Source organism: Siphateles boraxobius, unplaced genomic scaffold (assembly GCF_051911475.1).
Source record: "Siphateles boraxobius isolate OS27281-9 unplaced genomic scaffold, OSU_SipBor_1 16, whole genome shotgun sequence".
NCBI classification, from domain to species: Eukaryota; Metazoa; Chordata; class Actinopteri; order Cypriniformes; family Leuciscidae; genus Siphateles; species Siphateles boraxobius.
The window spans coordinates 8272894-8290703 of NW_027508766.1; the positions used below are offsets into that span (position 1 = coordinate 8272894).

The window sequence follows — 17810 nt, forward strand, 5'->3', positions numbered from 1 at the left end:
TTTTTTTCTTATCAGTGCAAAAGACAATCAAAATACTCTGTTGCTTTTGATCTTACATATTAAGTGTTGTACATCATTAGATTCTGATAAGTGTCTATTTTTTTGTGGATACTCACAATAAAAACAAAGTGTTGTGCTTTTCGCTAAATAAAGAAAAACAAACATGATGCGCATTCTGCCTTCTCTCTGTCAGTTAAGTCCATTCTGAAACACATTCTGAAACGCATCCCAAATGTAACTGTAATTCCGCGAATACTTGTCATACAGACACGAGTGTTTTTCCATAATGAAGCTTGAACTCTCTTCTTTTAAATGAATTAATTTATATAAAAAAGAAATATTCTCAGTTTATGTAATCTGTATGAAAAGAGAGAGATGTCAGTCTTTTTCTTTCCAGCTCATTATGCCTGATTACGCGTTAATGTGCCACGCCCACGGAGAGCGCGCGGTATTCAAACGCAAATGATCTAAGGCAAGCCATTCAAACATGCCAACGCCCACCAGCTGGATTATAAAACACACCGTGTTTAGTAAGTATCTTACTACAGCTGTGTACACAGCGTATCCCTACAACTGATCCAGCTGATGTAGTAAGTCATTTATTCTTAAAGGGTTAGTTCGCCCATTTAAGACATGAAGTTGTATGCAATCCTTACCAGCACTATAGTGTATACACACTGACCCACTCTGTTGTCACCCCCCTGGTCCGAGTTCTGACCGCTGGAAGTTTTTGAATGAAGTAATCCCGGCTACTTTCCGGGGCCACAAAACTGTGCGTTTTTACGTGAAAAAAAGATTTGCGTTTCAAAGCTTGATTAATTTAACACAAAAAAAACACGCCGGGCAAAATTCATACCTCAGTTTTAATGCGGCACTATTTTCCTTCCGTTTCTATCAATCCGCGCTGCTGTCAATGTCAACAGTGCGCACGTGACGATTAGCTCTTCCATAGTGTTTACACAATCGATCGACAACAAGGTAAAAAATATTAAATTAACAATGGTGCGAACTTGTAAATTCCCAGGCTGTGACAACAAGGATGTGCCGGGATCAAAGTTCAAATTTCATCGTTTTCCTGTATCAAATATGAATATGAGACAGCTTTGGCTGGTTGCCATCGGCTACTCAGCGGGAGCTAAATTATCTCGAATAAAGGATTTTCGTGTGTGTAGTGCTCACTTCAGCGAAGACGATTACATCTCCAACCAAGGAGGAAAAGGAAAAAACATGATTTTAAAGAGTTTTGCTGTACCAGTACCACGGGTAAGCTCTATTTACTAACTTTATGATCCCATGTCTAAACTGTACGGTAAACAAGATGATGTTTAGACTCCATTATAAAACACGTGAAAAGATGTGTAAAAAAATATATATATATATATTGTTACAATTTGCTGTGAAAAATATTTGATTGAACACACCATTTGTCATTCATCCTGCCTCTTGCTACAGCTGTGGTGGGCCCAGCATCAGATTGGACAACTTCTCTGTCCTCTCGCTCTCTCTCTTCCCGTTCTTTGTCCATCTGCTCAAGTTCGGCATCGGTATACTCCGGTTCATAAAGATATTCCTTTGTCGTTGAGTTAAAATTACTGTCTTCATCTGATCCGTCTGACACTGTGCTAAAATTAGTTTCATCATCTGAAGTTTCGTAGTCGGACATGTTGTCGGCGAGTCGCGCTATCAACAGCTAATCGTCACATGCGCACTGTTGACATTGACAGCAGCGCGGATTGATAGAAACGGAAGGAAAATAGTGCCGCATTAAAACTGAGGTATGAATTTTGCCCGGCGTGTTTTTTTTGTGTTAAATTAATCAAGCTTTGAAACGCAAATCTTTTTTTCACGTAAAAACGCACAGTTTTGTGGCCCCGGAAAGTAGCCGGGATTACTTCATTCAAAAACTTCCAGCGGTCAGAACTCGGACCAGGGGGGTGACAACAGAGTGGGTCAGTGTGTATACACTATAGTGCTGGTAAGGATTGCATACAACTTCATGTCTTAAATGGGCGAACTAACCCTTTAAGTGCTTTGTTCTGATCGCGATATTGAATAGTGTCTGACTGTAAACCCCAAAAAGACTGTTTAAATATGAATTGCGTGTCTGTGTGTAGGCTAAATGATGAATGAATGGCACAGGCGCGCACGCTTTGTTTACTACAGTTATACAGCGCTTGTCTGTGCCCTTCATTCACTCTCGCACCTACATTAGTAAACATTATGTTTACATGAACACATCCAAACTATATTGCTATAGCCTACTAAGATGAGTAAAAATAGACTGAAATATGTTGAAATAAAATGTCTGTATAAGCAACAAACTGCTAATTCACATGTATATGCTAATATATCATACACAATATGTTACAGACTAAATATGAATGTTTAGACAAGATTTTGTGATTAGTTTTGTGCGACGAGGCACGTCTCTGGGCAGCCGTGTAAACTAGTGTTTTTCCGCCACAGCCAATCATGCGGTCATGCTGCATGCTTATGGTTTCACTGACGTTGACGAGATTAACCACTTAGGTACCAAAATTTGGTACCGAAAAACAAGACATGTTTCGATACTCGGTAGTGTCGAGGCAATTCGGTCGGTACCTAAAAAGTACCGAACTCGGTACACAGCCCTATTTTTGACCCAGTGAAAACCCTAATAATATGGAAATGAATTACATTTTTAAAGAGAAACATATTTAGGCCAATCATCTGTGCAAATATAAATATCATTGGCTCAATCATGACGGGTCACAAGTGGTTCAGGGAGATAATCTAGGTAGGATCTATTACATTCAGCTGTCAATATTATAGCAACCAGGACATGTTGCCTAAAGTTTAAACATCAATCTGGGATTCTGATGTAGTGTTTAGCATGTGATATAGACAGTGAGGGCCTATAATCTTTAGATATCTGAGATATGTGAGGAAATTCCTCACAAATCTATGTACATAGTAGGTCTGCTCCCAGACTGGAAACTATTCCATCAGATTCCCTGCTGGCCATCAGCTATTAGTGTGCAATCCTCAGCTGTTGCTAGAATCATTGCACAATTGAAGTCTCTGTCATGTGACTTTATTTCATAAACATGACCAATGCATACATAATGTTTAGGCAAGTTAAGGAAAGAGGAAATGACTCTTCAGGAAAATGAACTGTTAGAGAAAACTCTAGTTTACAGACGATTTCAAACCACTGAATTAACTAATTTTACTACTATTAATCAGATTTCTTTACACACTATATAACATCAAAAGTGAAAAGTAACCCCTCCCCCCATAATTTTAATGGAAAATGTTTAGTAACTGCTAGTTCGGTCCCAACTACGTACTTACTGTATACCGTTTTAGAACAGGAATAGGCTGGATAATGTACAGTAAGCATTTTTTCACAAAATAAATGTATTAGTTTAAATCACTTGACTGTCTTGACTGATAATATATATTAAACATCGCCACAACAGCGAGAAAACGTAATACAGACTAGTCATACAAAGCTACGGGTAACGTTACGGTAGTAGGCCTATATATCGACGAGGCTCTGGCAGTAGCCTATCAAATAAAATGCACAGCCAAAAAATCACAATTCGTAAGTCGTGTGTTTAATCTAAACAAATAAATACATCGATATTTAAGACCAAGAGAACAACGTGATGATCATTGATTGCGCAAGCACGTCGAAATCAAATAGAATGGAGCACTAGTGAGACACACAACACGTCGAGACTGTGATGGATTGTCTTTTATCATGCAACACAAACTACAATGCAACAGGCAAACACGAATATCTACACACACTACTCGACAGAAATGCTGGATAAAATAAGCATTAGGCTAATTAATTAAGTTACGGTTACCGTGTCAAATATCATACATTTACGATCAACAAACACATTCTACGCTAACGTTAGGTAAGTTAGCTACAATTCGGATGATTATACAATACAGTCAGATTATAAGAAAATGTAGGGGAAAGCTTTGAGAAAAACAGAAGGCAGTTGATATGTTACCTGATACCACCAAGGCTTCGTTTGGTCCTACCGTGTGGCAATTCCCCATATTTTTCCCGCCCGTCACCTTTAAAAAGCTTTTCAGAATGTACAATTGCTTCTTTTTTCGAGGATGACGGAATAGCGCGATACAAACAGTCAGATATGAAGGCACTCAGTGTAGTCTTGTGTACATCATATTCAAGATTTCAGCCTGCATGCACCAGTAGTCACCGCCCTTTTAGAGATATGACGACAGTACTATACACAGTAAATCTGGGTTATTCATCAACCTTCCGGTAGAAGGCGCCATAACATTTTAAATTAACCTAAACTCAACAGAAACATTTTATGCAGAACGTCCAATAATTTTTATATTTTTTTTTTACTATTTTAAGGGTTCGGGCTTTGAAATATTTAATATAAATTCTAAAATTCAAAGTTTAGGCCTACAACTTTTCTCCTTCAGCACCTGGCAGGCCAGAGAGACAACTTTGGAGTCAAATTTGCCCTGGATTCTTTTGGACATTCTTCATTAAAAAAAACAAAAAAACAACCAAGGTTGGTTTTCAAAGGTTATTTCACAAGAAATTCCATGACAGAAAATACTCCACCTAGCACATAAAAATATGAAATTGGTTACATGTTCTTATCTGACCTGATACAGCTGAAGTTGTTTGGCGTTGCTCATAGATGCTGTTTGTTCAAAATCGCCCACTGCACCATCATTCACTATATCACATTAACGTTACTCCACTATTAAAGTCTACTTGAAGGAGTAAATGAAAACGAGTGTGTGAATTAGGACACTGAGTGCGCCGGAAGGACTGCCGCTTTTGTAGTTTGTGCTTGCTGTTAAATAATTAAACATAGCAAACTGGCCGCTCCAGTAGTAATGAAAGGATTTATCCTGAACTCTGCCATGGAGTTATGTCATTCTCTAGCCTTTAACCGCATAGACATTTGCCTTGTCCAAATTATAGACATAATATACGTCTATGGTCCAAAAACCCACACTTGCAGTCTTTGCACTTGACCACTTGTCTACTTGCATGACGTATTTCCTCTATTTGTGTTTACAGAGCTTTTATTTATTATATTTTCAATAATTTGCTGTTTAACATACACCTTCTACGTGTCTGTTCAGTAGTTGCTATGTAACTAAGACACAAATGTAAAAGTGTGGTGCTTCTAAGTGGTAAGAACAGTTGCAAATGTTGTACAAAATAGGCCAACACATACCATCTTTCCACCAATAAAATGTGCAAAACTTTGTTTTTACTACCAAATTATGTGTTGTATCGTAGATACAAAGGAAAAACTTATGCCGAGTTCAGAATGCATGATTTTCAAAATAATTGTGTCACTGTTGTTTTCACACTGCGTGACTATCTGGGGTAACATTCAGTTGCTGGTGTGTTCACACTGCACGATGGATCGGAGACAGGAGGTTTCACACTGCATGACTTTACAAAAGAAAGAATCGCAGACAACTTCTCCCTGGTCCGCAAACTACGTTTCACAACCAAACAAACGCGAGAAGTGATAAGGAAATAACGGAAGATCACGCGTGCGTGAGACCGGAGTTCTCGCGCGACACTGAATTTGTAATTAAAAATGATAGCCAACAAGAAGATTGCGATCCGAGATTTCCAGACGAAACACGGTGGCATCCATTAACTCCAACCCAACAGGGGCCACTAAAATGCTTGTGTGCTAAATAAACTCTGTTCCTGGCTGCTGCGCGCAGTTTTCACAGCACAGCAGTGACAGTGCTCGAGGTCGAAGGCCGTTGTTCACCTAGTGAATTGTCTTAGCTGGGGGTCGGCGGATGGTTTTGCCCGAAAATGGCGTGTACCGCGTCTTGCATCTCAGCACGCGGTGCGAAGGAAAGGCAGCATGGAAGGTTAAGCGACAGCTGTGGTGTGAATGAAGAGAATGAAGGGGGTAATTTAGATGAAGAGGATGATTCAAACATCATGAATTCTGATGAATGGTCTCAGGTTGAGCAGATGTCTCAGAAAACGCAAATATAGAGGATCAGACTCTGAAGAGATCACTGGAGGAGGAGATGGGAGGAGTAAAACGATGAGGAAGGAGGATGAGTATAAAGCAAGGGGGTAATCCATCAGCCGGAAGTTGAAGCCTCGCGGGAGCTGCCATTGTAGCAGAACTTCACCTGCTGTTAGCATTCCATTGACTCCCATTCATTTTAGCGTCACTTTGACAGCGAATAACTTTACATCTGAGGCATCCAAGGACTTCATTTGTCCATTATATATTTCTAAATAAACACGACAATGTATAAAAGTCTCCATTACTTTGTATCTTACGTTATGGCCCCGTAGAAGCCGTTTTTGTAAAAAAAAGGCTAACGATTGCGTCATAACGAGAGACATTACCGTATAGACAGGAGGAGAAGCTCGCAGGCAATCGAGGGGACGTCCCGTCAAGGGAGAAGCCCATAGATAATGAGTCCATAAAAGCAACGGGACAAAATATTTCAACAACGTTTTTGGGGAATTGGAAATAATTCGGTATGTGGCAAGTGAATATATATGAATTGATTAACGTTGGCAATTTTCACGCACAGCTACTAGAAGATTTACGTCTGATTTGAGTCTGCGCGTCAGGAACGGAAGTGCTAAAAAATCGCTAAAAATGGGCTTCAACTGTCTCAACTGAGTTCCAATGAGATGACTCTGTCCACTTCTTATACTGTCTATGGTAAAAAGTTATCTTGATGTTTGAGACAATGGGTGAAATGAGTAATCCTATGCGATTAACAAAGATACTTAGGAAAACTGTTGGAGAAATAAAATCAGCCAGATACTTAACCAATAATCGGGTGATTGTGATTTGTATGAACAAAAAACAACAAGATATGTTGACCAAAATGAAGGAGTTTGGAGGAGCAGGAGTTAAATGTCATGTGCCTGGCGAGGTGAATGGCATTAAAGGAGTGATTACTGGAGTTCCAATGTCTTTAACAGATGAGATATTAAAGAATCAGTTAATTAGTGAAAAGGTAATAGATGTGTAAAGATTGACATCAAACAGAAACGGAAAAAGAGAGTTAAGTACAAACGTTATGATAACAGTAAATGGGAAACTGCTACCAGAAAATGTTAAAATGGGATATGTGTGCTACCCAGTAAGACCTTTTATAAAACATGCAATGAGATGTTTCAATTGCCAAAGATTAGGCCATGTAGCGGAGGTATGCAAAGGAAAGAAGCGGTGTTGTAAATGTGGAGGTGAACATGGTTATGGAGAATGTGGGGATCTAGTTGAACCTAAGTGTTGCAACTGTGGAGGTCCTCATAGTGCAGCATATTTAGGATGTATAGCACAAAAACAAGCTGTGGAAGCAAATAAGTACAAAACAGAGCATTGTTGCGGCAAATTGTCCGCTGTCACGCCTCTCGTCACACGGAAATGAACGCCAGGTGAAGCTGGTTTCAATCAGCGTGGCACGCGCCTTGGGTTTGAAATAGTGCTCGCGCTGCTCATTTCATTGTGTACTGTGAGCAGCGTGGGCGCAGTGGAAACGTTGGGTCAAAAACTTTGATTTTAAACTGCACGGGATTGGTTTGCATCTGAAGAGACTGCCGGTAAGAGGAAATTCGTCTGTGTTGCGCGATATATGCACTAACACATGCGTGTGGTGGCTTCATGCAAATGTCATGTGATGGACTTGGGTTACTGAGTTGTTTATAATTAAGTCTGAGTCTAAACGTGCAGTAGTGGTAACGGTAATTTTAAAAAGGTCTATTAAGAAATTCATATAGTCAATCTGTTTAAATTAATTCTGTCTAAAATTCACTGTCTTAAAATGTGTAATTCATTTGTTAAAGTATTTATTATGGTAAACGTAGTTCAATTCTCCTTTACTGAAAATGCAAATCTGGTGATAAAAGCTATTTCTTTTGAAGCTTATTTGCTGTAGTGTAAAATAGTAAAAGGAAATTGTATTGTGCTAATGCTTACCAGATTAAACCAGTATAAACGGTGTGTGTACAGTGTGAAATTTGGTGATTAAATTTATGTGCATTGCTGTTTACTTGAGATTTGTTGTAAATATTTACTCTGGTTTGTTGTGTGGTTTTAAAGGTTTTTCACCTACTGAAATTCTGCAATAAATTGAGAGAAGGCAAATTACGTCTCATTTTTGTGAGTGGAATCCAGTGTTCAATTCAGAAGTAAGAAGCCCCTTTCAAGTGAGGGACCTGTGCAGCTCAGAACACTTGACAGTGAAAAACCGTATCCAGGTTCCAGACCCAACGCTCCAGGCCCCAACGCTCCCAACGCTTCAGGCCCCAACCCTCCCAACGCACCAGGCCCCAACGGAATCACGGCGGAATCAAGGACTCTGCAGCAATTGAAAACTGAGAGAACAACCGCTAAAAGACTGTTTTCTCAACTGGCTAACTCGATTGTCAGATCATGTAAGAGTATGTCGGCGGAAGAACTCAGGGAGGCTTTAAGTAAGTTTACACTGGAATCAGACAAGGTAATTGAAGTAAACGAGGAGTTGGAAGCTGCCCACGTTGAGGGGTGGGATGGAAAGGAAGAGTCCACTGTAGCGGAGGATCAAAGGGCAGACATCAAAAGGACAACACAAGAGTGTGAACAGAAGCTGGAGGAGGTGGAGGGTATTATCTACAAAGCCCTTTGGGGAAGGTTTGGCGATCCTCAACTTTCCCTGGCGTTGGAAGTGGCTGAAGAGGAATGTAAGCGCCTTTCAGCTGTCCAGCCTGATGTAAAGCTAGACGTGTATGACTTTATGCTCAGACATCTGGAAGGACGAGTTAAAGCTGCGAAGGAAGCTAGTTGCCAGTGGAGCCGGTGGGCCCCTCCCGAGGAGCAGAACGATTTTCGGTGTCGAATGAGGGAGCTGGAGATCTGCATACCTAGATTGATCTCGGGGAGGGCTGTCCTAATGCAGGCAAAGATTGAACAAGAGGGGCAACCTGTCACCACCCACTGTCCCCAAGTGGCTAGCATCAAATTGAGGCCGACGGCGCTCCCAAAATTGGATGGAAACAAGCGGAACTTCCACCGCTGGAGAAAGGATTGGGAGGTGCTCCAGAAGCAAGGAGAGCCTACTGGTTCCAAAGAGGTTAGGAAGTTTCAGCTGCTGGACAGTCTTGAGGAGAAAGTGGTGGCAGATCTTCGCCTCTCCAACTATGGGACAGCAGATGAGATCTTCCAGATTCTAGAAAACCGCTTTGGGAATAAGACCAGAATAGCTCTGGAGATCATTGATGAGTTACAATCGTTACTTCCAGTAAAGAGCCACCTGCCCAGAAAGATTGTGGATTTAATACAGATGGTCGAGAAGGCTCAACACGACTTGAGCGAGCTGGGAGATACGGGAGCTCTAAAAAATCCCCTTGTCACGAAGTCACTGGAGAGTAAGCTGCCAGAGGTCTTGAAAAAGGAGTGGCTGGTTTACGCAGCAGAGAAAAAGGACGAGGCTGGACCTAAAGATAGGTTCGACAAGCTCCTCACATTTTTGAGAAGCCAGGAAGAGATTTATGAGCAACTGGAGCAATTAAGGGATGATGAGCCCAACAGGAGGGAATTAAAGATTCCACCAAAACATGGCCGGACGAGTGCCACTAAGTCCATGGGTCCCCAAATGGGCTGCGTCGTCTGTGGAGAGAGCGGCCATAGAAGGAAGTTGTACTCCTCAAGAAGTTTAAAGCCTTAAACCCTATGGAAAGGAAAAATGCAGCGAGTGGGATTGGGGCCTGTGGAAGGTGTCTTGAGGTCCATACGGATGGGGAGGATTGTAAGACCACTTACCTGTGCAGGAGTGAAGACTGTAAAGACAAACAAGGTCCAGGTCATCACTACTACCTGTGCTCCAGGTCTGGAAACAAGGGCCCATCCCAGAGGAGGCCAAAGTCTAGTCCAGAAGGAGGAAGCAGAAAGGGTACAGACGGGCAATGCCGGGCAAAAGATCGGGACCTTGATAGATCTGGCATCGGACACTAATTACATCACTCATGATGCTGCAGATGAGTTGAACTTGAGGAGTGAGGACGTGACGTTGATTGTTCATGGAGTCGGAGGGATGCAAGTCACGGTGAAAACGAAGAGATATCTCTTGAAGATCCGGGTTGGTACACATGTTTCATATGCACATGCAGTAAAGAAGGTTCAACATGAACAAGGAAATAGGATGACTCATGGAAGGTCTAATGCAATTGAAACAACAGACAGGGGAACAGAGAGGTATAATCCTAATGTAGATGCAAGTATGCTTATCATCAGCAAAGTAAGCTTCATTGCATTTATTGCTGAAGTAATCAACTGTACTGCACAAACAAACAAGAGAACAGAGAAATTGAAAATCATTATATCTGCAGCAGCCCGTCAGCTGGGTATAAATGAAGTTGAGAAAATTCAGAGCCTTCTAGGGCAATCTGAGAGTAATGCAAGCTCTCAGGAAACCCCAGAAAGACTAAGGTTAAACAAATAATATGACATGTAGGATAGTACAATGGAATGCTAGGAGTCTGACTGCAAATGGTCAAGAATTTAAGAAGGTTGTGCATGAAATGATAGAACTTCCTGATTTAATATGTATTCAGGAGACACTCAGATAAAAATGGCACAGTGGTGGAAGAATATACAGGTCCTTCTCAAAAAATTAGCATATTGTGATAAAGTTCATTATTTTCCATAATGTAATGATAAAAATTTAACTTTCATATATTTTAGATTCATTGCACACCAACTGAAATATTTCAGGTCTTTTATTGTTTTAATACTGATGATCTGGCATACAGCTCATGAAAACCCAAAATTCCTATCTCAAAAAATTAGTATATCATGAAAAGGGTCTCTAAACGAGCTATTAACCTAATCATCTGAATCAACTAATTAACTCTAAACACCTGCAAAAGATTCCTGAGGCTTTTAAAAACTCCCAGACTGTTTCATTACTCAAAACCGCAATCATGGGTAAGACTGCCGACCTGACTGCTGTCCAGAAGGCCATCATTGACACCCTCAAGCAAGAGGGTAAGACACAGAAAGAAATTTCTGAACAAATAGGCTGTTCCCAGAGTGCTGTATCAAGGCACCTCAGTGGGAAGTCTGTGGGAAGGAAAAAGTGTGGCAAAAAACGCTGCACAGCGATAAGAGGGGACCGGACCCTGAGGAAGATTGTGGAGAAGGACCGATTCCAGACCTTGGGGGACCTGCGGAAGCAGTGGACTGAGTCTGGAGTAGAAACATCCAGAGCCACCGTGCACAGGCGTGTGCAGGAAATGGGCTACAGGTGCCGCATTCCCCAGGTCAAGCCACTTTTGAACCGGAAACAGCGGCAGAAGCGCCTGACCTGGGCTACAGAGAAGCAGCACTGGACTGTTGCTCAGTGGTCCAAAGTACTTTTTTCGGATGAAAGCAAATTTTGCATGTCATTCGGAAATCAAGGTGCCAGATTCTGGAGGAAGACTGAGGAGAAGGAAATGCCAAAATGCCTGAAGTCCAGTGTCAAGTACCCACAGTCAGTGATGGTCTGCGGTGCCATGTCAGCTGCTGGTGTTGGTCCACTGTGTTTTATCAAGGGCAGGGTCAATGCAGCTAGCTATCAGGAGATTTTGGAGCACTTCATGCTTCCATCTGCTAAAAAGCTTTATGGAGATGAAGATTTCATTTTTCAGCACGACCTGGCACCTGCTCACAGTGCCAAAACCACTGGTAAATGGTTTACTGACCATGTTATTACTGTGCTCAATTGGCCTGCCAACTCTCCTGACCTGAACCCCATAGAGAATCTGTGGGATATTGTGAGGAGAAAGTTGAGAGACGCAAGACCCAACACTCTGGATGAGCTTAAGGCCGCTATCGAAGCATCCTGGGCCTCCATAACACCTCAGCAGTGCCACAGGCTGATTGCCTCCATGCCACGCCGGGGTTCAATCCCCGGTTCCACCTGACCAAGTGTCGAGGTGTCCATGAGCAAGACACCTAACCCCAACTGCTCCCGACGAGCTGGGTGGCGCCTTGCATGGCTGACACCGCCGTCGGTGTATGAATGTGTGTATGAATGGGTGAATGTGAGGCAACTATGTAAAGCGCTTTGGTGGCCATTCGGTCTTTGAAAGCGCTATATAAATGCAGTCCATTTACCATTTACCATTGAAGCAGTCATTTCTGCAAAAGGATTCCCGACCAAGTATTGAGTGCATAACTGAACATAATTATTTGAAGGTTGACTTTTTTTTTTGTATTAAAAACACTTTTATTGGTCGGATGAAATATGCTAATTTTTTGAGATAGGAATTTTGGGTTTTCATGAGCTGTATGCCAAAATCATCAGTATTAAAACAATAAAAGACCTGAAATATTTCAGTTGGTGTGCAATGAATCTAAAATATATGAAAGTTTAATTTTTATCATTACATTTTGGAAAATAATGAACTTTATCACAATATGCTAATTTTTTGAGAAGGACCTGTATGGAGGACAATTTAATGGTATGTTTGAATGATGGTAGTGGGACAAGGTTCGACATCAGGAAACAAATAAAATCGTGCGTAGATCTAGCAATAGTTTCAGCATCAATAGCAGTGAAATGTCAATGGGAGGTGTTAGAGCAGTCATCAGTTGGGAGTGACCATTTTCCAATATTTTGCATGGTAGGATTAGAAATGCAAAGGAATATGATGATAAAACAGCATAGATGGAAGTTTGAGAAAGCTGTTTGGGAGAAGTATAATAAAATATGTGAGTTAGAATTAATGAGTTATAGTAAAGAGGATGATATTGATAAATGTACAGAGAAAATAAGTTTGAGTTTGGTCAAAGCGACAGAAGAAAGTATACCAAAAGTTGAAGGAAATAGGAGGAAGAAAGCTGTTCCATGGTGGAACGATGAATGCAATAATTCAATTAAAAACAGGAATAAAGCATTTAAAATGCTGAAAAGAACATTGACACCTGAAGCAGTAATAGAATATCAGAGGGAAAGAGCAAAGACTAGAAGGACAATTAAACATGCAAAAAAGAAATACTGGAGAGAATATTGTGATTCCATAGGGAAGGAAACTGAATTAGGAGAGGTATGGAATATGTTAAAGAAGATGATTGGAATATATAAAACTAGAAATATGCCAGTGATCACAGGAGAAAGAAGGACAGCTATTACAGAAAAAGACAAGGCAGAATTATTAGTTAAAACCTTTCAGAAAGCACATAGTAAAGAAAATCTAGATGAGAATTATAGAATGAAAAGACAGGAAATTTTGAAACAACATCAAGACATATATATTAAAAGACCTGATGGAAAAGGAGCATTAGATGCTGACTTTGAAATATGGGAACTTAAAAGGGTATTACACAGGATAAAACGAACAGCTCCTGGACAAGATGGCATTTATTATATTATGCTCAAATATACAAATGACAGAATTCTTAAAGTAGTATTGGACTTATATAAAAAGATATGGGTAGAAGGAAGAATGCCAAAGTCATGGAAACATGCAATAATAATTCCAATAGCTAAACCAGGGAAAGATGCATCGATAGCAGGGAATTACAGACCAATTGCGCTTAAATCAAATTTATGCAAGTTGATGGAAAAAATAATTGTAAATAGGCTAATTTATGTACTTGAGAGTAAGGGAGCGTTGGCACCTAATCAATATGGTTTTAGGAAAGGTCGATCAACATTAGATGCATTAGTAAAGCTGGAAACCGATGTAAAGAAAGCTATAGCAGTAAAAGAGGGATTAGTGGCAGTTTACTTTGATATGGAAAAGGCGTATGACATGTTATGGAAAGAGGGAGTACTTATTAAAATGAAGAGAATTGGAATAGAAGCAAGAATGTTTAATTGGGTTTTAAGTTTTTTATTTGACAGAACAATTCAAGTTCAAGTGGGTAGGGAAGTATCTCAAACTATAAGTGTGGAAAATGGAACGCCTCAGGGAAGTGTGATTAGTCCTATATTATTTAATATTATGATTAACGATATTTTTGGAAAAGTAGGCCCGGGAATTAACACTGGCTTATATGCAGACGATGGAATAATGTGGAAAAGAGGAAGGAATATATATTATAATATGGATAAAATCCAAGAAGCTATAGAAGTTGTTGGAAAATGGTCATTAGATTGGGGTTTCAAATTTTCAATATCTAAAACATGTTACCAGATATTTACGAGGAAGAAAATTAAAGAGAATAAAATGTTAAAATTATATGGGTCTTCATTCGAGAAAGTGTCAACATTTAAGTATCTAGGATTGTGGTTTGATGATAAATTAATCTGGAAGGACCATATAGACAAAATACAGGTCCTTCTCAAGAAATTAGCATATTGTGATAAAGTTCATTATTTTCCATAATGTAATGATAAAAATTAAACTTTCATGTATTTAAGATTCATTGCACACCAACTGAAATATTTCAGGTCTTTTATTGTTTTAATACTGATGATTTTGGCATACAGCTCATGAAAACCCAAAATTCCTATCTCAAAAAACTAGCATGTCATGAAAAGGGTCTCTAAACGAGCTATTAACCTAATCATCTGAATCAACTAATTAACTCTAAACACCTGCAAAAGATTTCTGAGGCTTTTAAAAACTCCCAGCCTGTTTCATTACTCAAAACCACAATCATGGGTAAGACTGCCGACCTGACTGCTGTCCAGAAGGCCATCATTGACACCTAGACATGTGGCGGTATTCGGTAATGCGATAAATCGCGGTAATGAATATGCACGATATTGTTATCGCGGGGACTTCTAAATACCGTGAAAAATAATAGATCCGAATTTAGATTTTTAGAACGCGCATCAGCTTATTTTCCATCAACCGCTTAAAAAAACAATGCGTATATGCTGCGCAAAACACGTGCGCACTTTGATGTAAACAATCCCCACATCACATGTATAAGCACTGTGTGAATGCAGTGTGCACTCTAGTCTAATGTAAACAATCCTCACATGGAAAAGAAGCACGGCGGAAGGAGGAACGCTGCCGACTATTTATCCCCCGCATGGCTGCCAACTCTCACGCATTCAGCAGCTTGAGACTCACGCAATTGACACTTTCACACGGTCTCGCGCCACACATCCATTTTCTCACGCAGAGAAAAATCGCGGAGCAAAGAGGACACTGACACCGACAGACTAGACAGAGCAGGTTACTTTTGATATGAAAAAAATATCAGCTCTCAGGTTTTATAACGAAATTCAGACAATAAATACTGTTTTGGTGCTTGTAAATGACGTGACAGATCGCGCGCCTCAGTTCAAGTAAACAGATCATCTGTTACTTTTTATTAAAGATACAGTACAACCCACCGAAAGGTATACGTACTTTCGATCAATCAGTGTTTTTCAACCACGGAAAGAGGTCAATAACATTGTAGGAGAACAATTATGTCACAGAACGTTACATTTACCTCAGGAAAGCCATTTAATGTTAGTTGACTATAAGAAAATAGCTATAGAGAGGAGTATTTTGCTAAATATGTGCACTATATTACATATTTTAATATATGTTTACTTGTCATTATATAATTGTTATTATAATGAAAATTACGGCATATTACATTTTTATATTTATATTATTATTATATTTATATTGTATGCATTATATTTAATTTCTCTCTGTATGTTTACAGCATTATGTGAGATATATTTTTTCTTGAGAAAAAATTAAATGCAGGCTATCTACTGTAGCCTACCTAATATTTATCCAAATGAGTCAATATTGAATCAAGATTGAAATTAAATCCAAGAATTTAATTGAAATCATGAAAATTGTGTTAAGCAATAATACAAACAGTAGCCTCAGTAACTGTACCATGTAAACATTATAACATGTTGTCACTAAAAAATAAAATTAATGTTTTGACAATCACAATTACACATTGTGATGCAAGTTTTTTTTAGATACCCCCAATCCGTCTGTTTCTCTTGTGCAATTAAAATATCGTGATAATACCGTATACCGTGATAAATGCTCAATCAATTAATCGCAGCATGAAAATTTGATACCGGCACATGCCTACACCCTCAAGCAAGAGGGTAAGACACAGAAAGAAATTTCTGAACAAATAGGCTGTTCCCAGAGTGCTGTATCAAGGCACCTCAGTGGGAAGTCTGTGGGAAGGAAAAAGTGTGTCAAAAAACGCTGCACAACGAGAAGAGGTGACCGGACCCTGAGGAAGATTGTGGAGAAGGACCCGATTCCAGACCTTGGGGGACCTGCGGAAGCAGTGGACTGAGTCTGGAGTAGAAACATCCAGAGCCACCGTGCACAGGCGTGTGCAGGAAATGGGCTACAGTTGCCGCATTCCCCAGGTCAAGCCACTTTTGAACCAGAAACAGCGGCAGAAGCGCCTGACCTGGGCTACAGAGAAGCAGTACTGGACTGTTGCCCAGTGGTCCAAAGTACTTTTTTCGGATGACAACAAATTTTGCATGTCATTCGGAAATAAAGGTGCCAGAGTCTGGAGGAAGACTGGGGAGAAGGAAATGCCAAAATGCCTGAAGTCCAGTGTCACGTACCCACAGTCAGTGATGGTCTGGGGTGCCATGTCAGCTGCTGGTGTTGGTCCACTATGTTTTATCAAGGGCAGGGTCAATGCAGCAAGCTATCAGGAGATTTTGGAGCACTTCATGCTTCCATCTGATTTCATTTTTCAGCACGATCTGGCACCTGCTCACAGTGCCAAAACCACTGGTAAATGGTTTACTGACCATGGTATTACTGTGCTCAATCGGCCTGCCAGCTCTCCTGACCTGAACCCCATAGAGAATCTGTGGGTTATTGTGAAGAGAAAGTTGAGAGACGCAAGACCCAACACTCTGGATGAGCTTAAGGCCGCTATCGAAGCATCCTGGGCCTCCATAACACCTCAGCAGTGCCACAGGCTGATTGCCTCCATGCCACGCCGCATTGAAGCAGTAATTTCTGCAAAAGGATTCCCGACCAAGTATTGAGTGTATAACTGAACATACTTATTTGAAGGTTGACTCTTTTTTTTTTAAATTAAAAACACTTCTTTTATCGGTCGGATGAAATATGCAAATTTTTTGAGATAGGAATTTTGGGTTTTCATGAGATGTATGCCAAAATCATCAGTATTAAAACAATAAAAGACCTGAAATATTTCAGTTGGTGTGCAATGAATCTAAAATATATGAAAGTTGAATTGTTGTCATTACTTTATGGAAAATAATGAACTTTATCACTATATGCTAATATATATGCTAATTAAAGAAATGTGGTAAAGTTTGAAATTTAATGAGAGCAGTAGCAGGACAAGATTGGGGTGCTGACAGACAGTCATTAAAGAGCATTTATATTGGTCTTATGCGATCAACCTTAGATTAAGGATGCATTGTTTATGAGTCAGCATCATCAACGATGTTAAAGAAACTAGATGTCATGCAAGCTAAAGCATTAAGAATCATTTTAGGAGAAGTACTGCATGATTGCTGGGAAATTTTAAATGCAACAGGTAAAGGCTTTGCATGGAAAATAAAAGGGTGGGTTAATGAACATGGTCTAGACTCGAAATCATTTGCACCAATAGTAGTAATATCCCCAATTCCACCTTGGATACTAGCTCAACCTGACATTGATATAAAACTACACAAGAACAGAAGAGAAATCGACAAAGTGGATAGTATAAACAAATATGTTAATGAGTACATTAAAAACTCATACTACTCATTTCTTCAAATATATACAGATGGTTCGAAGAGTATAGAGACTGGAAGGACAGGGACTGCATTCTATGTTCCAGAGTTTAAGGTGAGGAAGGCTGGAAGGATAACAGACGGCACAT

General features: G+C 40.0%; 1 protein-coding gene across 3 annotated transcripts in view; it reads right to left on the reverse strand.

The window, feature by feature from the left end:
* The window catches only part of LOC143739191 (flotillin-2a), a 39446-nt gene extending 35173 nt beyond the window's left edge, over positions 1-4273 (reverse strand). Inside the window, exon 1 of one of the 3 annotated variants that reach the window (XM_077231475.1) lies at positions 4008-4273. In XM_077231475.1, coding sequence (XP_077087590.1) covers positions 4008-4056 — 49 coding nt within the window. In that variant the 5' untranslated portion in view covers positions 4057-4273. The remainder of the gene's footprint in view (positions 1-4007) is intronic. The other 2 variants (XM_077231476.1, XM_077231477.1) reach the window with 2 other exon arrangements.
* Between the last annotated feature and the right edge of the window lie 13537 nt (positions 4274-17810).